General features: G+C 43.0%; 1 protein-coding gene across 10 annotated transcripts in view; it reads right to left on the bottom strand.

Moving 5' to 3' along the window:
• The window catches only part of foxp1b (forkhead box P1b), a 200,736-nt gene that overhangs the window by 93,337 nt on the left and 80,900 nt on the right, over window positions 1-26,499 (bottom strand). For all 10 annotated transcript variants that reach the window (XM_071203045.1, XM_034082450.2, XM_034082453.2 and 7 more), the window contains one exon: window positions 8,236-8,391. In XM_071203045.1, coding sequence (XP_071059146.1) covers window positions 8,236-8,379 — 144 coding nt within the window. In that variant the 5' untranslated portion in view covers window positions 8,380-8,391. The remainder of the gene's footprint in view (window positions 1-8,235; window positions 8,392-26,499) is intronic.

Raw genomic sequence — 26,499 nt, 5'->3', positions numbered from 1 at the left:
AAGAACTCCAGAGGAAGAATTGTGAAGCCAAGTAAATGGCAAATTCAAGTGAGTCATCACTTTTTGCTAAATCTGTTGCACTTTAAAGCATTTTGCTTTTTTCCAAACACAAACTTTCCATTCTCGTCTCGGTGAAAAAAACGTATTTAAGAATGGATGAAAGACATTTACCGTCTTCTTCAAATCACTTTAATTCCCAACAGGATGCCTTTAATACCATTTAGTGACTAATGTTACTGTAGAGAAAGTCCCATTACTCACGTGCATGTTAGTACACTTTCTGTTTCCTTCCCTTTGTGCTGGAAGGAGACGGAAACTAAGATGTGTGATGAGTGATGTGTGTGTGTGTGTGTGTGTGTGTGTTGTGTGTGTGTGTGTGTGTGTGTGTGTGTGTGTGTGTGTGTGTGTGTGTGTGTGTGTGTGTTTCAAATAACTCCTGTGATCCCCCTCCTGCTGCCCACATACGCAGGGTGTGTAAACAGGATGTCGACCCGAGCAACAGTCAACTATTTTAAAGTATGGCTTTGGCACACAGGCAACCTGCGCTTCATCTCTTCTCAGTCGCAGAGGTAGACTCAACAACATGGATGAGTTCAGAGCTGGATGTCTTGGAAGGCCTCCACAAGACAAAGGAGAGGTGCTGGGCGGTTTACCTCCCAAAACCTCGCTAACAAAACCTTGGTGACAACAGGATTTACAAAGTTGTACCTAGACTAAACAGATTTATTTTCCGATTAGCAAAGAAGCAGCGGTGTTTAAAAAGCAATATGATCCATGGCTGTGCTATGATAATTATTCCCGAGCAGCGCATCACCGTTCAATTTTCACCTCCATCTGTGTGATTATTAATCAGATCACACATCAATTGCCAGAACCAGCAAAGAAATGCAGCCTGTAATAAAACTGTCATGTGCTGTGGTATAAAGACAGATGTTGCCAGTTGTGTGATAACATAATTAAACTGTTCAGTGAGGGATTCCATAAAATTATTCAAATTGGACGAGCACTATCATTTTACCAATAAAGCAATTTGGGGCAATATGCAGTGTCATAACACTGATGTTATCCTCTCCGCCAGATTTTCCAATAAGTTGGAGCCTCTGCTCGGCCTCCTGTGACAATATGAACAATATACATTAAGACACCTGAGAGCTGGGGGAGACGGAGACGGAGGCAGCAGGGAGACATATCAGATGTTTCAGTGTGGTTGTGTTTTGTTTGCACACATTTCAATCCTCTCCGCTCTGTCCCTCTCGCCCTCAGCTCTGTGGAGGGGTGCACGCCATTATCAGAGTTCTGACTCTCCTCTCTGACCGCACGCTGTGAACTCCCCCAGTCTGACCATTAGCCTATCATGTGGACTGAGCAGGCCCTGCACTGGCAGACCGCCTTTCTGTGCTGGAAATACTTTTTATCATTGACTTACATTGGGAAGGACACGTCAGTCAATCAGCCGATGCATTCGTTTTTTTTACTGCCAGGACAAAATAAAAAAAATAACCCTTTTTTAGAGCAGCGCATATTATGCTTTGTTGGGCTGTTCTCTTTATTGTAGAGTGTTATACAAGTTTCAGTGCATGTAAATGGTCTGTAAAGCCTAAAATCGCAAATGTCCCTCCGGAGACAGTCCCACACTCGTCCCTACCTGCCTCTATTGCACTCCAATTGGTACTTCCGTAACATGATGACATCACTATGTTAACACTTGCACTTCTATTGGCTAGCGCTCCAACACATTGTACGTTAAAAGGCACAATGTGGTGAGACACCTCTAAACGTTTGACCAATCACAACAGAGATGGCCAGCTAACCAATCAGAGCAGACTGGGCTCTGGTTTCAGACAGAGGGTGAGAAGAGGTGCTGCAGCATGAGCAAAAAAAAAAGAGCTTTTTAAACATTAAAACATGTCACAGCACAGAGAGACAAAATACAAATATTAACCTGAACAATGAAGGACACTGGCCTCAGACACAGTACCCAGTTTTCTTTGTAGATCCGTGGTTTGTATATCTGTGTGTCTCTGGCTATGTTCAGGACCTGTCTGACTGTGATAGCTCGTCACGTAGCACCTCCCCCTGAAGCTGAGCTCAGTGACAGTGGCAAAGACGTGCATTTCCACCTTCTCAAGCCTCCACCAGGGACCATGTAAGCCCTGCATAATGCAAACGGTAAACCGGTGCCCGCTCAGCTCTTTCTGCGGCCAGCGTGTCACTCTCTCCTCTCTGCACACGCAACGCCACGGACACCTCCACCACGCACGCAGGCAGGGAGGAGGAAGAAGAAGAAACACATCATTGGCTGGCCTTATCTTGCGATGTGTAACAACGCGTTAAAGGCACTTGTTTGACAAAGCAGACGGGATGGATGTATGTGCAATAAAAGAAAAGCAATTATTCATCCCTGTTTTAGTTTCCTTTGAGATATTGTGAAGGGGATCTGTACAGTATCACGGAGAGGGAAATACATTTTAGAAATCTCTCAAACTTGATTAAAAAGCCTCATCCAACAGGCAGGATATTAATATGTAATGCTTTACAGTTTACAGCACATTTCAAGTGAAGGAATCTATTGCTCGGTTAAACATGTGAGAACGCTTTGCCGAGATCGACCATTCATCACAGGAAATACGTGAATGTCCTGAAGGCAGCCGCACACAGCTAATAAAAAGTCATCATCGTGTATCTGACTGCGACACAACACTGCTTCCTGTTGCAAAACCATTCACATCACAAAACAGGTTATTGCACGCACACTCTTCTTGTGTATTTTTGTTTTGCTCTCCTACAGTATCTTCACTTCCTCACGAGGATAACGATACAACCACAACTTCTGCAACGCAAACAAAAACACAGAGACATGGGGCAAACACGTGAAGAATGTGTTATATTCACGTTCTATTAAAAAGGAGATACTCATGTATTATACACGAGCAGCTGCACAACAAATATTTATAAATCTGTTCGGACACCACCGGTTTCACGTTGAGTTCCCCAAAAAGTGAAATGTGCGACGTTACGACAGCGTCTTGGAGCGGGGGAAGGAGACGGCGCCTTCTCCTCCTCCTCACTTCTTAACAGACAGTGTTTGACTTACTAATAGAGATGCTTAAATCGAGCTTATGGTCCACTTCCCCCAAATCTGACTAGTCCACAAGATGAATTCCCCTGTCAGAGTCAAGATGATCAAACAGATTACAATTATTTCATCCCCCATCTTTATTAATGAGGACTGTCTTTCATAGTTATGTTCCCTAATAAGAATAAATGATATGCCACTGCCAGGTTTGTTGTTCGCGCTCACTCAGGGGATTCTCGCACGTTTGCACTTTCAGATGATTTGAGATTGATTTTTGCCCCACCTACAGGGGTAAGGCATCTGTGAGAACAAAAGGACGCACTTCAGTGTGTCGTATTAGCGCGAGGTGCAAACGCAACTTAAAAGAGAGGACTGTGAAATGCCACGAAAGTAAAAAGTTTTCAAGTAATTGAGCGAAAATCGTAATACCCCGGGGACAATTAACATGGTTCATGGTGCATGAGTGAACATCCTGGGTTAGTCTAATGGGAGAATAAAAAGACTGCCTGCCTTCCCAGTAACACACGCCTGGTAAGTAGCCTATCAAAGCCCAGTGTCAGGAGCTGAGAGTGAGCCATCTCATCCTCCGTCCTCTACACGCGCCATTTGTCACACACAACAATTAATACGCCTCCCTCTGTTTCAACTCCAACCGCAGGCCGCATAAATTAACTATTGGATTTGTTTGAAAGGCATGAAGCAACATAGTGCTTGCTATTTAGGACAGTAGAATGCATAGAGCAGAAGAAGCAACTGGAATACAATGAATTGGGAAGCAGTTGTTTCATTCCTTTTACGGTCCGGACAGATCCTGGAGAGACAGGGTAATTTTTTCATAGACTTCTATGTAAAACATATTAGGAGTCAGACCCTGTTGGTAGGGCTGAACGATTAATCGATTTTAAATCGAAATCGCGATTTTAAATGATGCAATTATCAAATATTTTGTTGTCATCCACACCAATCAGAAGTGCTGTGCTCCACATGTACCAGTCATTGTTAACCAATCAGAAGTGGCCCATGATAGAAGGTGATAGACAGATTGATCCAATCACCTGCCAAGTATTTTTGAAAGTGCCTGCCCTTTCCAAATGGCTTCCAATGGAGCTTTCCTAGATAGTTTGGTGAAACAAACCGTCTGAGTCAGGTAGTAATGCTCCATCACATGTTCTACATCAGTGCTTCTCAAAGTGTGGTCCGCGGACCACTGGTGGTTCGTGAGCGCCCCCTAGTGGTCCGTGAGTATATTGGTAACATTTCACATTTGAAAAACATAAATAAATAAAAGTTTTCCGCACTCGCGGGAATATCTCCACAATGGAGCGAGCTTAAGTTTAACTTTCGAGTGTATGATATAGCCCAGCGCAACACCTTCATCACACATGTTTCCACTTGTTTGTACCATTTTCAGGCGATTTGTAATCTGTTCTATTTTTGGAGTTAGGTGGTCCGCGAGTGTTTTTTTATTGGTTAAGTGGTCCTTGGTATGAAAAAGTTAGAGCAACACTGTTCTACATCTATGACAGGGTCAATCTGAAACTGAAGCTTGACTTTAAAGCAACCCAACGGAAGTTTCATGTACGTTTAGTTCTTTCACTCGTAGCTCGGGCTGCGGGGTGCTAGAGGCGGGAGCACGTTGATACGACCTTCCTAGCCGGAGATATGGCCGCATTTTACAATAAACTTCAATTGGTCGCTTAAAAACCAAATATCGCAAATCGAATCGCGATATCCGACAGAAACATCGCAATTAGATTATTTCCCCAAATGGTGCAGCTCTGCCTGCTGGTGGAAAACAGGGTGCATGCTGGGACTCAAGTCTAGCTGGGAGGCTTTCATCCTCTCTTGGTGTCAAGCTATGACACTTTCTTTCTCGTTCTCTCCCTCCACCCACAGTGTGTCATATACGTTTGTGTGCATGTAAAGGGTCTGCAAAGGCTACAATCCTAAAGTAAGCTTTGTCAAAAAGGAGAGTCTGAAGCCTATAGCAGCACAACTAGGGGGAAGCTTCACGGTAAGGGAGCCCTAACTATAAGCTTTATGCAAAAAAGGAAAGTCTTATAGATTTGTGTGCATGTAAAGGGTCTGTAAAGGCTAACATTCCTCCAGATGGACTTCCTCTCCCGACATCCGCCCCTGCCAGAAACACATTGATTGGACTACTTTGTTTCTGTAATATGCTAAGGGGCGGGACGTCTCTAAGCGATTGACCAATCACAACAGAGCTGGCCAGCTAACCAATCAGAGCAGACGGGGCTCAAACTCATAGACTTCTATATAAAAGACATTCAGAGTCGGCTCCTTGTGGAAAGCAGGGAGCATGCTTGGACTCTTGGCTCTTGTCTAGCAGGGGGGCTTTACTTTTACCCTCTTGGTGTCAAGTACACATCCATGACACTTTGTATCTCTCCCCCCACCCCTTTGTGTCAACTCGTCAAAGTTGTACCCCTGTTGTCTTTGCAGAGCGAATCAGAATGTGCCCCTGGCAAAGAATGAAGGAAAAGTCAACAGGAATTAAGTTTCAGTGCAACTGTTTACTCAACTGTGGCCTGTAGTTATTGAAATGCTATCCATGGTTTTGTGTGACTACTGCAGTAATGAATTCAGGATGGCCGTGACTCTCACTGACGGCATGCTCGTTTTAAGCTGGAACAAAAGGGTGGGAGGTGGGGTCTGGAGCCGGGGGAGTGGGGGTGAAGAGCAGATCTGTGAAGGCCTAAATAACTGAAACGCTGAGTTGATTTATTGATCAGCTTTAGGTAATGATGTACTTCCCAGAGATTAGACATGTTCTCTCTCAGGAGCATCTATTCTATGGAGGAACTCTGTGAAATACCCTCGTCTTTAAGGTTGTTTTAAACTCCAGTTAAAAGCAGGGTTCATGCACTTTTTCACCAATGATTTTCAAGGACTTTTCCATGACTTCTCCATGACCTTTACCTAATTTTCCATGACCAAAAATAATTACTTTTTCTCAGCGATACCACTGAAAATAGTTTATTTTAACATGGAACAGGAAAATAAGGTCTGCATATGAAACATGTTGTGCCTATCTAAAACAAATCAAATAGGCTTAATAGCTTCTACAGCTAAAAGCAACTAAAATCTCTCGCCAGCAAAATACCTCGACAGTTAAATGCCATTTTACGTTTCATTACTATACGATACAGTATGTATTATCATTATAGTATTACTATTTCGGCGATTAGATAACATATAAATTATATTTGATGCAACTTTAGTTACATTTCCATGACTTTTCCAGGGCCTGGAATTAGCATTTTGAATTTCCATGACTTTTCCAGGTTTTTAAGGACCGTAAGAACCCTGTAAAAGGCATCGGTCCCATTCTTTACCCAACACTAAACCCAACAAGGACAGATATTACATTACATGGTACTTGTTCGACGCTTTTATCCAAAGCGACTTACATACATGCAATACTGTGGACAATCCCCACAGGACCAATTTGGGGTGAAGTGTCTTGCCCAGGGACACACCGACATGCTGACTGCAGCGGGGCTCGAACCTGTGACTGTAACCCTGACCCTGTGGCACGCCTCCCAGATATATATTTTTTTGGGAGGGGGGGAAGTTCTATACTTATTAAGCGCAAAAAACGCCATTGACAATGTAACCCTTACCCTTTCTCCATTCATGTAGTAATAGGTATGTTGTACACATCAGCCTACTTGGTTTGCGCCTAGAATATAACTTTTATTTCCCGTTATCCCACATTATAATTCTCAGGATCAAAGCCTAATCCAATACTGTCTCACTTAATTCCCCGAGAATCGTGCTTCACACAGGTACCCCGTTCCAAGGCACACACCATGTACTTGTAACGTGACGACATCCAAACAATGTGGCCTGTGCCGCATGTTTGCCCCTCCCCAATTATTCATACATTCTCTCTGCTAAATAAATCAAGTGGTGGTAAAAGAGGGACATCATTAAAAATACAACCTGTAACAATGTAAAATAATCAATTATGAGGTCATTTCACGTACTATTCCAGTGTAAGTAGGGATGCGCAAAATCGCTTTTGATTTTTTCACACATTTAATTGTGGGCCATCGTTGCCTTTATTACAAAGACGCATTGGTCCTCAGGTTAGAATCGTAGTTTGCTGAAGCCCAGGAGACGGTCCACAAGCTTTACCAACTGCTATCCGACGGGAACATATGGATGATGTTTACCTTAATACCCATGGCTAAACAGATATGACTGCATTGACCCGTTTATTACACCGAGGGAGACGACAAACGGCTACGGTCTCATTCTTCGTGCTGTCAGAATGAGATAAGAGTGAATTGACTGTTTATCATCACTTCTGACAACAGATCTGTGTATCACAATGTCACATCATCATATCGCTCCGATGTCATGACGATACTGCCATGAGATGATGGATGACAGCAGTGAGTTATGGCTCAGCTCCATATGTTACAGGGCCCAGTCTCCAGTGCTGCACGGTGCGTGGTGTCGCCCTCCCCGAGCTGACGGATGTGCTGTGACACCAGACAGCGGCACACAGCCTGCGCATCATCACCAAACAGCTCCTGACAACAAGCGAGTCGTCCCGTCGGATGGACCCAGATAGCAGCAGACACGCTGATCTTTTCAATGTTGTTCCCTTAAACGCCGTGTCGTGTGCCACACATAACGCTGACACCAACAGAAAGAGCTTGTCTGTTTGCCTCACAGTCGGAGACGCTGAAAATGTTTTTGGGCTCCGAACGCCATCGCGCCGGTTAACGCGGCAGAGTGTGGCATTAGCTGTGAGTGTGAGGTGTGTGTACAACGAGCCAGGGGAAGATGCTGTCATCCCATTGGACGTCACGGTATCTTAACTGTCTACAAAATCCTGCGACACCGACACACTTAAAATATGTCCGCGATAAATATTTCACCGAAATGCAGATGCCGCATGCCACGATAAACACAACCAAACACAACCACACAGAGAGAGCACTTCTGCTTCTTTAAATATTCAAAAAGGGCCTGAATATACATAAATAATAATAATAATGTGTTTATGTACTCTATGTACTTCGAGGTGGGATTAAATATTAAGTGGCACTTTAAGAGGGGGGACGAAGCCTGCTGTTGACATGTCTTAATAAAGCAAAGACAGGTGCGAAAGTAGGGGGGGGTACCTGGTGCTGTTGGAGATGCAGGAGGTCAGCGGCAGTCACCTCCACTGACGGCGTGGCACTCTTAGCCCCGCCTTCCACGCTCGCTCCTCCATTCTGATTGGCTAGTCCGTTGCTCGTCGCCTCCGTCCCAGATTCTTGCATCATGGCTTGAACAACCTGGGAGAGACACGGAACACAGGGACGGGGGAGAAACAGCTGTTAAAACACACTGCAATGAGGTCGCATTTCAACTCCGGGCCAAACTATAAACATCTGTCATATCCTTCCCACACAATTGCACTCGTATTGCAGGTTTCCCTGTTGGTTCGTGCTTCCCTGCGTCTTGTTTGTTTGCTTGTAGCATGTGCACCGAGGCAAACACATGCTCATCCCGCAGGATAATGAGCCGCCCGTTTGTGTTGTGTTGTGCAGATTCTTTGCAGATGACAAGTCTGTGTACTTTGAGAAGAGGGTTTTGTTTGTGTTCTCCATTATGGAGGGTTGGGGGGTCCGGCTTAGATGGGAGGGGGGAATCCAACCTGAGTGAGAGGAGCCCAAGAAAACAGTGAACCTCCAAAACAAAACACTTTCTATGGAAATGGATATATTTACTCGCATGGCTCCCAGAAGAACCACGGCCGAATGGCTTTTTAATGGGAAACAGGGGCGACCGTGTGAGCCAAAGGATCTCCATGAGAAACATCCAATCTGAGGCCGAGAGAAAACAGTCAAATCCTTCAGGGGAGCTCAATTAACACCAAGACACAGGTCTGAATATAAACAATACCCTTTGACTTGTTGTCTTTCATAACTTAATGCCGCTCAAAAGGATAACATATAAATACTGGTTGGGCGTTGTGTCGAAGTATGACAGCAGTAATCTGTGTTAGATGTGAATACACAGCTATTTGCTCACATGGTACAACCTCTGCTCTGCTTTCGGATACACAAAAGGCAGGCAGACTCCGTGTCCCCACCCCCGCAACCCTTGCTCAGTCTCTCTTGGGACAAATGCCAGTGACGGCGGCGCATTTCTGTGCCCCCGTATTCCTCAAATCAGCGGGATGATTTACAGCCATTGTGGTTCGGTCGAGGCCTCGGTGGCGCACGGCGTCTAGCCCCCCCCCCCGATTCCAGGGCGGTTAATGAAGCTGACCAATTCAGGCAGAAGCGAATTAACTTGGCTGATTAATTATTTATATGAAGCAGAATAAATGCCTTTGAAACACTGGGCCTCATCATGAAAGAAGGTGAAAATGGAACTAAATGCAGATTTACGGTGTTGCGTTTAAGGCGTGTAATAGGAACGGGGGCCAATGAGAGTTAATGTGTGTCTCCAGGGGTGCAGATCCAAACAAGATGCAGACACACAGCCCAGACACCGTGGGGACACACACTCAGGCTGACAGACAGGAAATTGATGTTGACAACTTGTCACAGAAGAATATTTACAGAGCATAGGTGAGATACTAATCTCGATGTGGGGGTTATTTAAAACCATTGTTTGTGCATTTCAATACATACTTTAAAGCTAAATCTCTCGCCAATCATCAGATCTCCAAACCCTAATGTCTCAATCGCAGAGGTCGAATTGCAATCTGATTTAGGGGTACGCCCGCAAAACTAAATGCTGCTCCAGGAATGCGTACAATAACATTTATTTACTGCTTTTACCTTTTCCACAAGCAGACTCTTACACTTTTAATTGGTCTTTAATCTTAATATTCGTACGACTCTTTTTCATATTTGTTTATTTATTTTATAGTTTGCATTTATATTTTATAGTATTTTTACAAGTCGCTTTATGTCTTCCTTAGTTTTACTAATTCGGTTATCTGTTGTGAATTTTTGGATTATTATTTTTTTAACGGTTTTTTCATAGCTATTTTATTATTATTATTTCTTCTTATTCTTATTATTATTTATTATAATTATTATTATTTCTTCTTCTTATTATTTCTTATAATTATTATTTATTTTCACAATCACATTTATTGTCTTTTTTTCTTCACATTTAGTTTTATTAATGTTTTTATTACGTGTTCATATTTTTTGTATATTAATCTTGTGTTTTTTATAAAAAAATTATGACATGCAATCATTTAGTAAAACACTTCAAACAAGCTATAGTAGGATTCCTGCCTATCATTTGTTATCTGTTATATGTTTGTGTGCTTTGAAAGTTGTGCAAACCGATAAAGTGAAGCGGTTCTGGGACAGAGGCCCAGCTCAGGAGCAGTTGTGGTGAGTGGAACCAGCACCAGAGCTAAATTAAAGTCCTCTACGGTTCACGTCTCCTCTGTTGTAGAAGCATATCCGAGTGAGTCATCTGACACTGTGTCACTACGCCCACACACTCAGGGCCTGTCTGAGCAGCTCTGCTCGGCCTACAGGCCCCGGTCCTGGGCTGGAGCTAGAGCCACCCCCCCTCCAGACAGATGTTGACCCGGCTCACCCTTCCAGTCTGGCACAGCCTCCCTCCATAATGGGATTTTCTAAACAAGCAGTGAGGAATACGGTGGGATGGGACGCAGCCAGCCACGGCTCCACCTACAGGCCCCCGCTCGCACCAACTCACCAATTAGAAGACACACATTCTCGGGCTGAAATTAAATGCCATTTGAGATAAACCATGGGCTGACGTTATTCACCCCCATTTAATTTCTCAAATAAAAGAAATTTTTTCCACATGCTGAAAGAAAAAGAATGGTCTGCTTTCTGTTTTTTTTTCTTCCAATGCTTCATAAAAAAGGGTGGAAAGTAATGGCTATTATACATGCACTGTCATTCCATGTGAAATCTTCATAATTATAACGGAAAGGCGTACATTTCCAAATGCATGGCATCTCCAAAAGTAATCAAGGGAATGAGCCGCGGGGCTATTTTAATGTATGCAAAAACTAGTGACCCACGATAAAGGGAGGGAAAGGCTACAATGAATGCAAAGTAATGCGCGCATGCTTAGAACCGGCACTGATGAGGGGATGGCTAAAATTAACACCCAATTAATTTCCGAATTGACAAACAAATGAAACCCATAAATCTACTTTCTCATTAATTTCACCACATAATAAGTCAAAGCTGCAATATCGTGAGAGGAAGAAATCGGAGGAAAGAAGAAAATGGAAAATGGGCATTATCCATCATAAATATCAAGAAGATAGGAAAGAGCCTTATTAGAGACTTGTGCTGATAACAATGTTAATCTGTGAGGCGCTGAGGCGGGGACGCCATCATCAGCTGGGGCGGCTCGGTCACGTGACTCGGCCTAATGTTTATCTATCTATCTATTTCCACTCTACTCATGGGGTAGCCTCTTCTGCGAAGACTTACAAGGCTTCCATCCGGTCCATTTATACAACAAGTATGACTATAGCTGTACTTATGGGTCAAGTGTCCTGCTAGAAGGAGGTTCTGGGGTTCAGCTCCAAACACAACATGTCAACATAAAACAATACACAAAAGGAGATATGAGAGAGAAAGGAAACCCTCATTATTAATAGAGCACGTCATATTTTTGTTTTCTCGGAAAAAATTGTTTCAAAAAAGAATAGAAATAATGGAAATTCCAGGAGATGAAAACAAGGCGAAAGAACTGGCTGTGGTGTTGATTATTAGATGCCTGTCTGTTCCTTTGGTAAGGGTAGGGGTAGGGGTAGGGGTAGGGGTAGGGGGGGGGGGGGGGTTGCTTGCAAAAGAAAACAGTGTTTGGAACAAATACTGGATAATAAAAAAAGGTCAGAGTTTCTGTTTGTTGACAGTGTGTTTTGTTTTCCCGTGCCTGGAATATGGGGAGTACAGTACAAACAAGAGTCACATGTGTCTCCCACCTGACCAGACAGGTTGAAGGTTAAGAACAGCCGGCGGCCAGAGCTCATCAGCCCTTCCCCTGCTTCTTCTTCTTCCCCCCTCTCTCTCTTCCTGGAAATCTAATGCCTGTCCCCCTGTCATGCTTGCTTGGAATTCAACAGCTCAAACAAGTCAGCAGTGGATTCAAGGTAGGGTCGGCGTGCACAGCTGTGCTCTGACCCTTCTCCGTGTTCTGTTTTTCTTTAATGCTCATGACAGTAAAGCCTCCGCGGCCACCTGCTTCGATGAGCAGGGTTCTCACACAGCCCGTGTTTACACAAGCACACAACAAAAGCACAACATCTCTTGGGCGGGAGATAAAGACACGCCGAGGAGGAGGAGGAGAAGAGACAATGGGAAGAGGTTCAATTTAGAGCTGTTTAGGTTCGGTCTGGTTGCTCGACTAGACAACACATCGACGTGTGCTACAGGCACAACAACAGGACATCTTCTCAAGGCTTTCTTGAGAGTCTTGTGTTTTGGCTCCTGATTCGAGGGAGAAGTCAAAAGACAACAAGAGCTGTGTGTTAAATAATCCATAACCCTCATCACTGACAACAAAGTACTCCAACATGGGTACGTCACGAGAACGGATGCTGGGGTACAAAGTCGATGGCAAACTTCTGAAGACGTGATGGTACTCGTTTTCAGTGCTGCAGGTAGTACAGAAGCTTCCAGGACAGCGTTAAAATCAAACCTATTTATGGACACGTCTAGAAAACCGTTATCTTTTGTCCCCGACGATGCAACATTGTAAACAAAACGGTGTTGACATCGTAGTAAGCTAATCAAACAACATCCATCTGCTACTTAGTAATTATTGATCTATTATCTAATATATCATTCCAATAGCTTGCATTTAGACTCTTATTTCACTTTTTTTAAACTATTTTTGTATTTACTTTGGAGAAGCCTGTGACCTAAGATGTTCATCGACATAACTACTCTGTAGCTACAGTATGTTCGTATGACGAATAAAGAACCTTGAACCTTGAACTTTGAACCTTCGCAGCTTTTGGGCAGCACAGTGCGGCGCAGCTAACTAGCAAAGCAACAGCTAACAGAGGTTGCTTTGCGTTACCATTTTTAGCATCATTCGAGACGTAAAAAAATAAGTCTTATGGCAAATTACAAACATAACATTTTCATAATGTATTTGAACGTAATCTTGTAGAATGTAGAAGAAACTTGTGTAAATATAGTTGTTTGTCGGCGATGTTTTCATTCTCACATCAATATAAACGACAGATTGATCGAAGACTTTTAAATTCCTAACACTATCTCCAAATGTTTATTGTTGGATAATGAGAAATGTGGAACTTCCTTGGTATTGATATCAACAACATCTAAATGTCTTGTATCGGGGCATCCCTCCTCCAACAGGAGCCGGACCTTCTGCAAACCAGAACCACCTTGATCCAAACTCAAACTTCCGCTCTGACAACCCTCAGCCCGTCTCTGCTGAGCGGAGCTACCGGCGGGATGACACCCTGCCAAAGGAGACTTCACAGGCAGACCAAACAACCATGTAATCTCCTCAGCCACTTCAACCAAGTCTCAGATAAGCCACGCATATCAGCAGACTCCTGCGGCAGCGTAGTACCAACAAACTGCCCAGCCCTCGCAACTAATGCCTCAATCACAAAGCCCACATGAGACCTAGACGTAAGTTCTTCCCAGACCTTGTACGGGGTGTAAGCAGACCTCTCATGCTGGCAAACAAAGCAGCTGTTTGTTTAATAAGAGATTGCTGCCATGGCTACAGTAAACAGGAGGCGCTGGGGGTTTGTGTTTATGAACAAACACATCTCCTTGTCGGAGCCATTTCATATTAACCAGGTGGAATGATCAGCCGATTTCCTAGGTGACACTCGGGGCAGGCGTAGAGTAAACAGGTTGTGGGAGAGGAGGAGAGGGGGGGTGGCAGGCTTCAGGGAATCAAGGTCGATGCAAATGCAGCTTGGGCTAGAATAAACAGCGAGGCAGAAGTCAAGATAAACAAAAAGTCATTCTTCTGACATTTGAAGGCGCATTAAGCTGGTGGGCCGCAGCTGCTCGCGAGCAGCCTGAATGAGAGCAAGCTGGGCGGGCAGCGAGGCGGTCTCCTATGGAAACACATCTTTGTCAAGCGAGGCAACCAAGTGTTTCTCCCAGACACCAACAAGCAGTTGCTCCCCACAACAGCGCAGTGAGGAACTTGTAAAAACATGTTAAACATTTACCTTGTTCAATTATTCAGTAACTAGGTTTGTGGAAATAACAAATGGCGTCTCCGGGAGCTGGCACTCACTACCTCAGGGTATGGAGTGTGCTAAACACAACAACAACAAAAACGGGAGTTGCTGGAATTGAATCTACAAGATGTGTTATTTATCAATAATACAAGGGCATGGCTTTGATTACTTCATGTGTGTGTGACTAACAGATCCCAAGCTACTTCAGATGCTAAATTACAAAAGGTAGTGTGTAGGGACTTCTCAAGCTGCACCTCGCCTTGACTATGCATTTTTAATGGATACAACAACTTGCCATCTGCTGAGCGGAAGCCATTCAAAGAGGCTTCCCTACCCATAGTTTCTGTCTCTAGTTCCCCGACTGATTTCATTTAATAGCCTACAAACAGCTACACCTCACAAAAGAAAGGACTAGAATACGAGCAACACATTTATAACAATCCTAAAGAGTAGCGCAGTGATATATCTTTGGAGGCATACCTGGAAGTTAGCATCACAAAGGGTTCCTTCGACAAAAATCGATGGCATTTTTACCATTGTGTATTGCAGAAAATAAGCTCTGTGGCCAACACATATGTATGATACCTACCACGTGCTGTTCAGCAGGATGATCTCAGCAGTAGTGAAAAGCTAATGCTATAGGCTATAAATGAGCTACGTCATGGTTGCGCATGCTAAGCTAACGGTGGCCATGATGACGTTTTGTAGTCACTTTTAATTTATCTCGGAGAACAAAACATTAAAATCTCTTCAGCTTGTTTTAACCACGGACTCTGTTTCCGGCTTCTAAGCACAAACGCGTAAAACAAACATTGACTTTGAGACGTGTGGTAACATGAGTTATTTATAGGTTTTGGGACTCGTTTCTGCACCACTCTTTCAGGGTAGGATTCTCAGGCATATCATCTACAACCAAACCTATTACAACAACACGAGCGGAGGAACCAGGAATAACCAACTTCTGTATTATCATGCTACAAGCTCAGTTGAATTAACGATAAGAAAGGGTTCTGGAAGCACGACTCCATGGTGAAGACAAGTAGATCCATAATTTCAGAAAATACACAAGCCAGCTTGTCTCCTTTGCATGAAGCCCGTCGGAGGCCTGCTGTGCTCAGACAATGAGGGAATGTGCCAAAGTAAGGCAGGCCACGGTATTTTTAGTACGACTAAGGCCGATGGAGACTGAGTAAATAGAGAAGTCTAATGAGTTTAAATCTGGTTGTACATGAATGGAATAGTAATTCTGGGATGTGGAGCCTCTTTTAGGAGTGGTTTGCCACACATAGTCTCAGCGGCTCTCCTTCATTTGACTTTGATCATCACGCTCACATGTGGCTCATGCCCATTAACACTGCAGCGAGAGGACGGACACCAGGGGCCTCTTGTTCTGACCACAGGCTCAATGCACAGGGAAAAAAGAAAACTGCCATTGCTTCCCCCTCAAGCTCATCTTACCAATTAAACCTGTCAAACATGTGAAGTAAAACACAACTTCAATCTGTCAGCATCCTATGGGATCTGCGATAGCGCTTATTGTTTTAACATTACTTAAAGTATGTCATATATTTTTAATCATTTCGACTAGAATCCATGGTAGGGCTGTTCCCTCGGGTGTGGGAATGCGGACTCGTGGAGGGGAAATGTGTCACATGCATTTTCCTGGGAAAACCAAGGTTAGCCTTAACGAACTCGTCTAATTAATACCTGCGCTAAGAGAGGACAATATTATTAGAGCTGCTGTCAACTCACTGGAGTGCACACTTCCTCTGTCGGCTGACAACATGTAGCTACATCAGTTTTTGGGGGGAAAGATTTAAGACAGACTTGTGGTTAACCGCCGCTCTACACACAAAGTAAGCCGCTAATTAATGTGGGGTAAGAACTCTCGCTATTTGAATAATCTTTAGCATTACTAAATCTGTCTCTATATGCACAGACACAGGGGAAGCTTTATTTAGAGTAACTCAAATGATTAAGTCTACAGTAGTTGTTGATTTTCTGAACAGAATCTTAAACCTTTACATTTGAAAGTGCAATATCTATTTCACATGAATAATATGTGCCCTACGAAGGTCCCTACAGGAAAAGGAAAACCCCAAAAAGCATAAAACTGCCTCTTTAAAGGAATTGTTCAACGACAAAAATATCATTTGCTTATCAATTACTCACCCCGTGTTCTCGTGATTACTTGAGAAAACGTGCTTGCATCCACGTTAAGCGAGTAACCAAAGATGTTTACCAAAAACTGAACCACATCAAAACACGTTTGTTATTGCTAAACTTGGATTTCCCATTAAAGTGCATTTGACACATTACCTCAACACAAGGTTGTCTCCCACACCCACGCAAACAGCCCTTTTAAAAAAAATGAAATGTAAAATATTTTATGTCATCTACCCAGTTGTAGGCAAAGTGACCGTGATGTTTTAGCCAAATGCAAGGTAACAAGGGGTCATTGACATACATCCTGCTGTAGGTGAAGTATTCCTTTCAATTGTGACACAATAGCCATGCTGCTATTAGTCACAGTCACTGCTAGGGACTGTCCCCCCCCCCCCCCACCCCCCACCACATTGACCCATCCTGCTGCTTCTGAAGGAGCGATGCCTCCTTGACGTAGTCCAGGGGTCGTTTCAGCCTAAGGAGCGTGTTAGTATTTTAAAAGCCGCAGCCTTCCCAGAGCGAGGACAGAAAGGGTTAAAAGAGTTTGCACCTTCCATTAAGCAGTTACACTGAAGATAAAGGGAGAGGGGGCGAAACACCAAAAAACCTTACATGCATTTCTGCCTTTTAATGGAATCCGCTCAACTCTTTTTCCGTTAAATAGAGCCCATGTCAGGAGGGATGCGTCCCACTCGTAAAGCAGCACAATGACAATGTACAGTGGCACTAATACAAGGACATAGTTCATCATGACATTTTCTGCAATTCCCAACTGATTAGGGTCATTATGTTGGAGGCCTGATTTATGTTGTCATTTCCTCTCACCGATCCTGCATCAATGAATCTTAATGAATTGGTAAATAAGGGTGAAGATTACACTGGGTGACACGGCAACATTTCTCACCCTCAGCGGCCGAGATTTATGTGTCCAATTAGGGACTAACAGAGAAAATTGGCTGGCAGAAAAATAATATTCTTTATGGCACAAAATGGAGGAGCATTCTCAGTGAAGGGTATTGTTTGTGTTAAAGTCCATCAAACCCCACCTTCAAAAAGAAAAAGAGGAGCATGCGAGGAGAGCTGTTGTGAGCTAAAGTCCTTAGCATTCACCACGGGCTACCACACATGTTTGATCAGTATAAATACACCCCTGTGTGACAAACATGTTTACCTTCTCACTGCAAACATCAGACAATCAGACACCATGAGGTGCCGCTTCTCTAATGAAGACGCAGGGCTTTTTATCCAGGCTAGCCCTCCGTCAGAAATATGCCTCTTTTATACACACATCAAAAAGCATTGGTACACGGGGAAAAACGAGCAGCCAAATGATTTGCCCTAAACATACAATATTTTCAATTAGCGAGCGAGGAAACGTGGCAAAAAAGACTCTTCATCTTCTGACTCAAAGCAGGGATATCAAAATACAATCACCTCTTTGAAGATATCTCTGATCAACACATGGAAGAGGACATATACAATATGATTAGGGGCTCTTTAACAATCCCCTGGTACATCGTTATCACATGGGTTTTTATTTCTCTCGTGCAGATTAAGGGGAAGATGATTATAGCAAACTGTTTGTGTGTATCAATACAAAGTGTGAGAACCTTATTAATACCAAGTTCTTAAAAGAGCACTCAGAGTTATAATGAGAGCTTTTATGCATTACATATTGTGACTGGATTTAGTGAGGAAGCGGCTCTCCACATCAAACAAGCTGGCCTCGCTATTAGTGCAGGGGCTGTGGGATGCTGTGTGGAAAGGGGTGGCAAATTGAAGCTGAAGCAACGCAGGGAAGGGCTTAATTTACTGGCATGTACAGTATGCAAATGAGATTACTCTCAGCTTAACTGCATCATTTATGTCCATAATAACAGCATCATCATTACAGGGCTCAAATTAAATTACACTGTAATTAGCATATCAAAGTGATTGGTTAAAGTTTAAAACAAATACGCAATTTTGTTAATGAACATCTGTAATCACCGTGTAGACTCTGAGTGAAAACATCCAAAACAAATATGTGTTTTGGAGAAAGGGGAGGAAAATCCCTCCCAAACGGCATGTCTGTCAGTGTGTGTGTGTGTGTGTGTGTGTGTGTGGTGTGTGTGTGTGTGTGTGTGTGTGTGTGTGTGTGTTGTGTGTGTAGGATGGGGGTGTTTTTACCTGAAGAGCTCCACACTCTCAGGATATATTTCCCAAACTCAAGGAGATCAAAGATGCAATTTCCCACACTTGCCACTTCAGGAGCTCATCAATAAAATACTAATCACTTCACGCCTGATTCTGAGAATGGCGCCGCAGCCCAAGGCTTAGAGAAGACTTCCATATCACAGAAAAACACCTCCGACTGTCTTTGACTGTTGGTGAAGGAGCACATATATCATTTGCAGTCAGGTTTAACCAATAGCTGTCCTGCCTTTCCCCCCGCTGATGAACATGGAGAGTTTTAAAACTGAGAGCACTTCTTCAGACCTCTGACAGAAACCCCACGATGTGGTGCCCACATGAACAGTTTGATGTACCCCATAGGTATTGGTGTAATTCAGGAAGCTTGGGATCAATGTCTTTTTTCAAAATAAAAGCCGGAGTAAGAAGCAGTATTCTTACAGAAAGCTATAGACCAGGATTTTTTTTATTGATTTTTTTAAAACAACAGCTCTGGATGATAATATGTTTTTTTTCAAAATAAAAGCCCCATAATGCAACAGTATCCTTAAAGGAAGCTCAGGATGCAAATTGTTTTTCTAAATAAAAGCCCCAGGAACTAACTGTATCCCACAGAAGGCTATGGAAGACATTACATTGTGTATGTAATGTAATGGAAGACGATTTAGAATAGAATAGAATATATCTTTATTGTCATCACACATCAGTGCAACGAAATTCAGTTGGCATCTCTCAATGCAATACATAACAATTTATTTCAAAATAAAAGCTCCAGTAAGTAACTTTATCCCAACAGAAAGCTCCTGGAGATTATATGTTTCAAAATAAAAGCCCCATAAATGATGGGCTCCTTCCAGAAAGCTCTGGACAATAAATGGTTTTCAAAATAAAAAAAACAGAAAGTAACTCTATCCTTACAGGGAGCTCTAGATCAGGGGTGTCAAACTCAATTTCATCACGGGCTACATTAGCATTATGGTTGCACTTAAAGGGCCGGTTGTAACTTTAAGACTATATAAATATATATAAAATAATGTATTATAATACATTATTACCTCTGCTTTGGATTATTATCGGAGAGGGTAATAACTTCATAATTAACTACGTCTGAAAGCAGAAGTCTAGGGCAAATCATTGCAAGTCTCTTCAGTGAGAATGTCACAAAATGATTTAAAAAGAAAAGCCAAATTATGTAAAAAAAGTCACAACAAAAAACATTCTAAGATAAAAGGCATATTTAGAAGAAAAAAATTCAAATTCTGAGAAAAAAATTCAAATGTGAGATGCATTGTGGGACATGTAGTTTATGGGCAACATGCTTCTGTAAATCGGCATGTAACCATATAATAAACATTATATTCTTTCAGAGCTGTTGTGGGGCCACAGAAAATGAAGTCACGGGCCGAATTTGGCCCCCGGGCCTTGAGTTTGACACCCCTGCTCTAGATGAACATTAGTTTTCAAAATAAAAGCCTCAGAAATAAACAACACAGCTACTGCTATCCACCATAAATAGTGCTGGCAATACCAGCATTAGGATGTGCACACAGTGCCAGTTACAGTCAAAAGTATTGATAGGGAATATATGATGGTTCAGATTTTATCATTGATCGCACAACATACAACACAGCCGAGCCGCCATGAATACCTTTGCTTCCCACTTTCCATTATTATCACTACAGGTATTTCGTTATTAATTCATCCAGAAAGCAAAAGGCAGCGGTGGCGTACACCATCAGAAATGCACTCGTCAAATGTTAAAGAAGTGGCATGTTATTTTATTCATTAAGAAATCCATTAACGGGCCTTCTTCCTTGCAAGTATGTAAGAGATGTGCCTTTCAAGGTAGAGCTGGGGCAAATCCACTCCATCAGCTAATGATGGCACTCATTACACACGGAAGCGGCTAATGAAGGCGCGCGCGGTGGCCGGCCGATCCCCTCACCCAGCATAAAGCCCTATGAAATGCTAATATCTCACTTCTAATTAAAGGATACTAAGTCCAAATGCACCTTCACGGCTAGTCGCTGGCAACATAAATTAGATTTTTCAACACTACAGTACACCCGGAGATGTGCCCGAGCAACATTCCATTAATTCATATTTAATACCCCCACTAGTCCTGCCTTTGCCTCGCTATCTCCTCCCCTCTCCTCTCAGCGCTATGCACATCATTATGCTTTCTAAGAGTCTGCTTTCTACTTTTTGTTGGTGCGCACATTATTTTTAAAGTGCTTCCAGAAATAAACACATATACACACGGTAGGCTGTGTGTGGGTGTGTGTGTGTGTCACAGGGGAAAGGTCAGCACAAAAACAAAGAACACAGGATAATATGCCAGCGTGGCCCCCTGCTCCACCTGTATATATTTACAGTGTTTACACATGTTTGGCTGTAAATGTGTTTACTAGAAAACCTGCTGCCCTTCTCAGAAACTGACCTTGACGGCAATAAACAACCTTTCCCAGAGTTCATTACCGTCAAAGCGGGTATAGTCTTTCCCCTCAGATAAAGCAGCAAAGGTCGGTGCCATTAGCTTATCAACAGAATATGGCTGCACTGGAGTGGACGTGATAGCTAGGCCTGGACACACACTAAATAAATAATGGACAGGATGTTCCTTTCAACAACTCAACGTATGACATAACTGAATATTATCGTAGTAATCATCGCCAAGTTAAAAATGTCAACTTACTACTAATTATTGGCCAGCGTACGCACAGCTCCCTGTTTGTGTGCTTTACAAATATCAAAGTCACTGTTGACTCAGAATATGTATTTACAGACTGGCCTTTCGCCAAGAGCAAATCTGTTCCAGGATTTTGAAAAAGTGTCTCGTTGTAGAGGGAATGTCTATGCATTTTTAAAATAGAGGCATGTTGGATATGTACTTTATATCATTTTTAAATACATCGTGTAGTTCACCTTGATAATATGAATATTTCCATTTCATGCTAAATACAAATACATATACACCATTGCATTTTGGAGGCACATATTGTAATTGTTTTTCTACATTTATTTAAAGGGTGCCTATTATGTTTTTGTTGGGGTTCATCTCGTCCTGTAGTGTGTTGTATGGGTTTTTGTGAATGGTCTGCAAAGGCTAAAATCCCCCCCTGCCTGAAACGCCTCCTTTATTACTTCTCATACCCCTTTCACACCAACGCGTTTTCAGCTCCAGCTCGGAGCCTGAAAAGTACCGGTTTTTCCTGTTCACACCGCAGCGGCGCCGCCTCTTAGCTCCGGAATCCGGTTCACTTCCAGCTCCAAAAAATTGTCGGTCTAGAGGCAAGAGCTTCGGAGCTAAGAGGCAGCGTCGCTTACGTCTCTCTTACCTCTTACGTCGTCCGATGCCTTCCATGTCGTTTCGTAAGAGGATAACCAAAGCGAACAGCGCTTCAATACAATCGGCCATTGTTGTTGTTGTCGATGTGAGGGATTTCCGCGCGGTTTGGATTTTATGAAGCAGGCGCGTAAACGGCGACGTCATGACGCAGCAGCGGCAGCTCTGGGCGGTGTGAACAGAGCGGGAGCAGAAAAGGGAAACCGGAGCTGAACCAGAAAAGCTCCCGCTCGGAGCTAGAAAGGGAAAAGCGCTGGTGTGAAAGCCACATTAGTGACATCACAATGTAACACTCGCTCTCCAACACCTTCTGCGTGATAGAGATGTCCCGCCTCTTAGCCTAAGTGGTTGACCAATCACAACAGAACACAGCTGCACATTCGCAAACTCCTAAAAAGTGGCATTTTGGATACGCACATTATAAAATGTTGAAATACTTTATCTGAATATTTCCACTCCACTTCATTTTGGAGGCAGCTATTGTAATTGTTATTCTACTACATGTTACATTTGACATATAAAAACAAATGTGTTCATTTGGTACAATGCAGTACTGTATTACTAATCTGCTTAGTATTCATTTATATGATCCATGTTCACAAAGTTAAATAAGGGCCTTTTGGATCATGCACTTTGTAAAAGAAACAAAACGCCAGCAGCTCTGTTGAACATGGCGGCACCGCTTCCAAAACACAAAGTAATGCTTTCTTTGACTTGCAGTTCTTTTTTTAAATGGAAGAGTTTTACACTTAGTGCATGGTTTGCCAGAGGGTAGCAGTAAAATGCATGAATTTAAAGGTCAGTGTTAAGAACATATCACATGACGTCTGTTTGATCCCGGCCCAAGTCTTTTCCCAAGGATTCTCTGGCTCCGTCCTGTGTAAATCACGCAGCCTGACCTTCTACATTCCTCATGCTCCGTCCTCCCATTCATCCACCGGCACAGATAATACTGGGCAAATATCATAAACGTGAGGATTTTAGGATTGAGGTGAGGCTGCCATCATCCTCCAGCAACTGGGGAAAAGAAAGCATGAAAAAGAACCGTATTTCCTAACCTCCTGCCAGAATAACCTGTGCTGAGGCTGCCTGACCCTAAAGCCCAATAGCCTTTATACGGACAGTCCATGGAGAATACTCTCAGCTGATTGGACATTTGAGGAACAGGCACCATTTGACATTTCTTATGTGCAACAATTAGAAATGTGATATTATTATTAATAGCAGTTACTTCACGACATAAGACTTTAACATCACTGTTGAGTAAAAACTGTGCAATACAGACTTTTCTACAATGTTATTTCTCCTTCACTGCTTTGATATCTTACTTTTATTAGGCCGCTTTTTAACCTTGGATTGTGCTTTGATTTTCATTTCTTTAATGTGTGCTTCTCTCTGGTACGTCTATTCATTTCACATGTGTCCATTACCTGCACACACCCCTTTGCTAATAAAGGATTTCTGGTGCTAAATTCTATATGGATATCGACACAAAGTGCTGATATGATACGATGCGGTGTTGTCCTAGTAATCTGGCAGTGTTTTAAAACAAAAACAGGCTCTGCATTGACAAAGTACACGACTAAATACTGTAGTTCTTAAATGTTTCTGTTAGTGATACAGCTTTGTTTTTAATGCTACAGTATATTACTGTAAAAATATCCATTGTGCAAACCGAGTACATTGTGTCAAAAATACTATAACTGTCATTTTCAATATCAGAACTTGTACTTGTTATTGAGGTATTTACTGTTAGACCTTTGTATTCCTTTACCTTCTCTCCTTCCCTATGGTTTATATCACTACTTTATTCAACCTACACTAAGAAACAACACATGTGTGCAACTTCAGAATGCTCCATTTCCTCCAATCTCCAGAGTTTTTATTGACTTTTTTGAGATTTCATCAAAGTATCATAACGAGTATTAGCATGAGCAAGATGTCTCTGCTTCAAACGCGGCCTCGGCTTTAGGGCCAGGGCCTGACCTGTGGCTGAACTGGCCTCTGCTCGGCCACCCAACACACATCACCCCCCCCCCCCCCCCCCCCCCCCCCAACACCACCCTCTGATAAATAAGTGAACACAGCAAACAGGCCCATCAGTCAACCTGCACACAGCTAACACCAGGACAGGGACAGAGATCGATGGGGAGACACACACAAAGAAAGACAGAAGGAAGAGAGAGGACAAAGAAGGGGGGGGGGACACACATAGTGAGGGCATCTAATAGTGAAGAGTAGATGCATATCACGCTGGAGTCTGAGCCAAGCCGCGTGGAAGGCCAAGCACTGTAAAGGCAGTGAAAGCGGGGCTTATTTTGCCGAGCTGTGACATTTGTTTCTTATTGTCTAAGTGGCAGCTGAATCCCCTCCCCGGGCCCCTCGCTCGGCTCCGGGCCGCTCTGACAGGGAGGTAACCATATTAGGACGCATATGGTAAAGTAAACAATAACATAGTTGCAATGAGATGGAAATTGTTCAGCTAATGGTGTTTGTCATTCCTGTTTTCGGTGCACTGAGCGGCCCTGTGTTTTTTCTAGCCGAGCCGGAGAGACTTTGTTTATGAAAACAACGCAGCAGCCAAGGCTAAAACCGGAGCAAAAGAGAAAAAGTGTAAATAAATAGCAGTTCAAAAAATGTCTCCACCTTTTTCATTTGATTACATAAATAAACCCACATTTGGGTAGACATAGCCTCTGGCAGGCTCAGGCCGTGTGAGGCACTGAGGCTCACACGGCCTGAGCCATCTTTAACACGTGCAAAACGTACAATACTTTAAAAACTGTTAGAATCATTGTTTTCTATACTTTGATTTGTGGCTTTACTGAAACACTAAACAAATCTAAATTCCAGTTAGGAACACTTGTATTACCTTATTTAGATCAGTTTCAGGAGAAGTAATCAGATCATTTACTAAAATGGAAGCTAGTCTGCTCATTTTCAGGCTCCGATTGTATGTTGTGCCCAGTCTGCTCTGATTGGTTAGCTGGCTGGCCTCCGTTGTGACTGGTCGATCACTTAGACATGTCACGCCTCTTAGCCTATGTACAATATGTAAGCATGCTAGCCAATAGAAGCAAAAGTGTGACATAGTGATGGGGGGGGGGGGGGGGGGGGGGAGTGTGTGAGAGAAACTCCCTCTGGAGGAACCTTTGGGATTTTTGGACTTAAGAGACCCTTAGCCCTAAAACGTATAAAACACACTGCAGGATAGGGTAAACCCTAAATCACAATAGGGCCCCTTTAAATGTAAGTTTTTAAAGATTGTACAATTCTGAAACCCTGGATCAGTAGAGAGGATTTGGGAAATGTTACACCCAGCAGCCAACCCTTTCCTAGAAATGAATATGGTCCCGCCTCCAACTCTGTATCCATTTCTCTTTGTAATTCCATGACATGTTCTCAAGAAAAAGTTTCACTTGGCCGCCTAATTCTGATGCTCAAAAGATGTTGCCATTATGCAAATTCAGAATGGGTGGGAACCTTCTAGTGAACACTATATCAGAGGAATTGGAGCAGTGCGCAGATTAATGGTTGAATGGAATAACTGAGGTAGTGTTTGATATGCCTGGTTTAGAAAGGCCTCATTTCTCCAGCATGTGGAGCGACTTAAGAGCAGCCTTCACTTTTCTGTTTGTTTCACTAGTCACTTCCTTCCTTCATTCCTTTGGCTCTGCTTTCTGCCGTTATTTTCCAGGATAAGAAAAGGCACAAAAATATTGTGTTTTGTTCAAGTGTGGAAAACAAACACCCAGATATGTTCCAACCCTAAATAATATCCTATTTCTGACTCACTGGTCAGCTATTCTAGAAAGAAAACGAGCGTCGGGTTCAAAGATCACAATGTGCCAATGGTCCCTGCATTTCTCTCCGGTCGACACTATAGCTGGAAGTCGACTGCTGTCCTCTCCATATGTTGACTTTCTTTCTTTGCTTTTTCTTCCTCTCCTCATTCCTAATCTCACACCAAAAACGCAAGCTGTTTATTTGCGTAGGGCTGAAGCCGTTCCATCGAGTAGCCCCACCAGGTGCTTCATCCCTAAAAGGGATTTGTTTTCTTAAATAAACGGAGAAGGCAAAAAAGGACTGCCAAAGAGATATTTACCATGACGTGAAGTGATTGCAACAAAGTCAAAACGATTCCAATAAGAATGACTGCTGCGCCTTGTGGGAACTTTTTTTTAATTCCCTTAGCCCCTCCTATTGTCTTCGTCAAATTTGACCGGTCCTGTTTTAACTGCTATTACATTAACACAAAAACCATTCATCATCACCACATTTCATTCAACACCCTTTCAAACTGTAAATATTGTATCAGACTACTGGTACACATGAAACACTGCAGTACATATACAAAGAATAGACACTGAACATGTACTGCGTGTGCCAGGTCTGATCCATGTGGGGGGATTGGCACATAAGGGGGGGGGGGACACATCTAGAGTGTGTGTGTGTGTGTGTGTGTGTGTGTGTGTGTGTGTGTGTATGTATGTATGTATGTATGTGTGTGTGTGTGTG

The sequence above is a fragment of the Pseudochaenichthys georgianus genome, chromosome 5 (genome assembly GCF_902827115.2).
Source record: "Pseudochaenichthys georgianus chromosome 5, fPseGeo1.2, whole genome shotgun sequence".
Classification (NCBI taxonomy): Eukaryota; Metazoa; Chordata; class Actinopteri; order Perciformes; family Channichthyidae; genus Pseudochaenichthys; species Pseudochaenichthys georgianus.
Note: the sequence above shows the minus strand (reverse complement) of the source record. Positions and strands in the feature narration are given on the sequence as shown.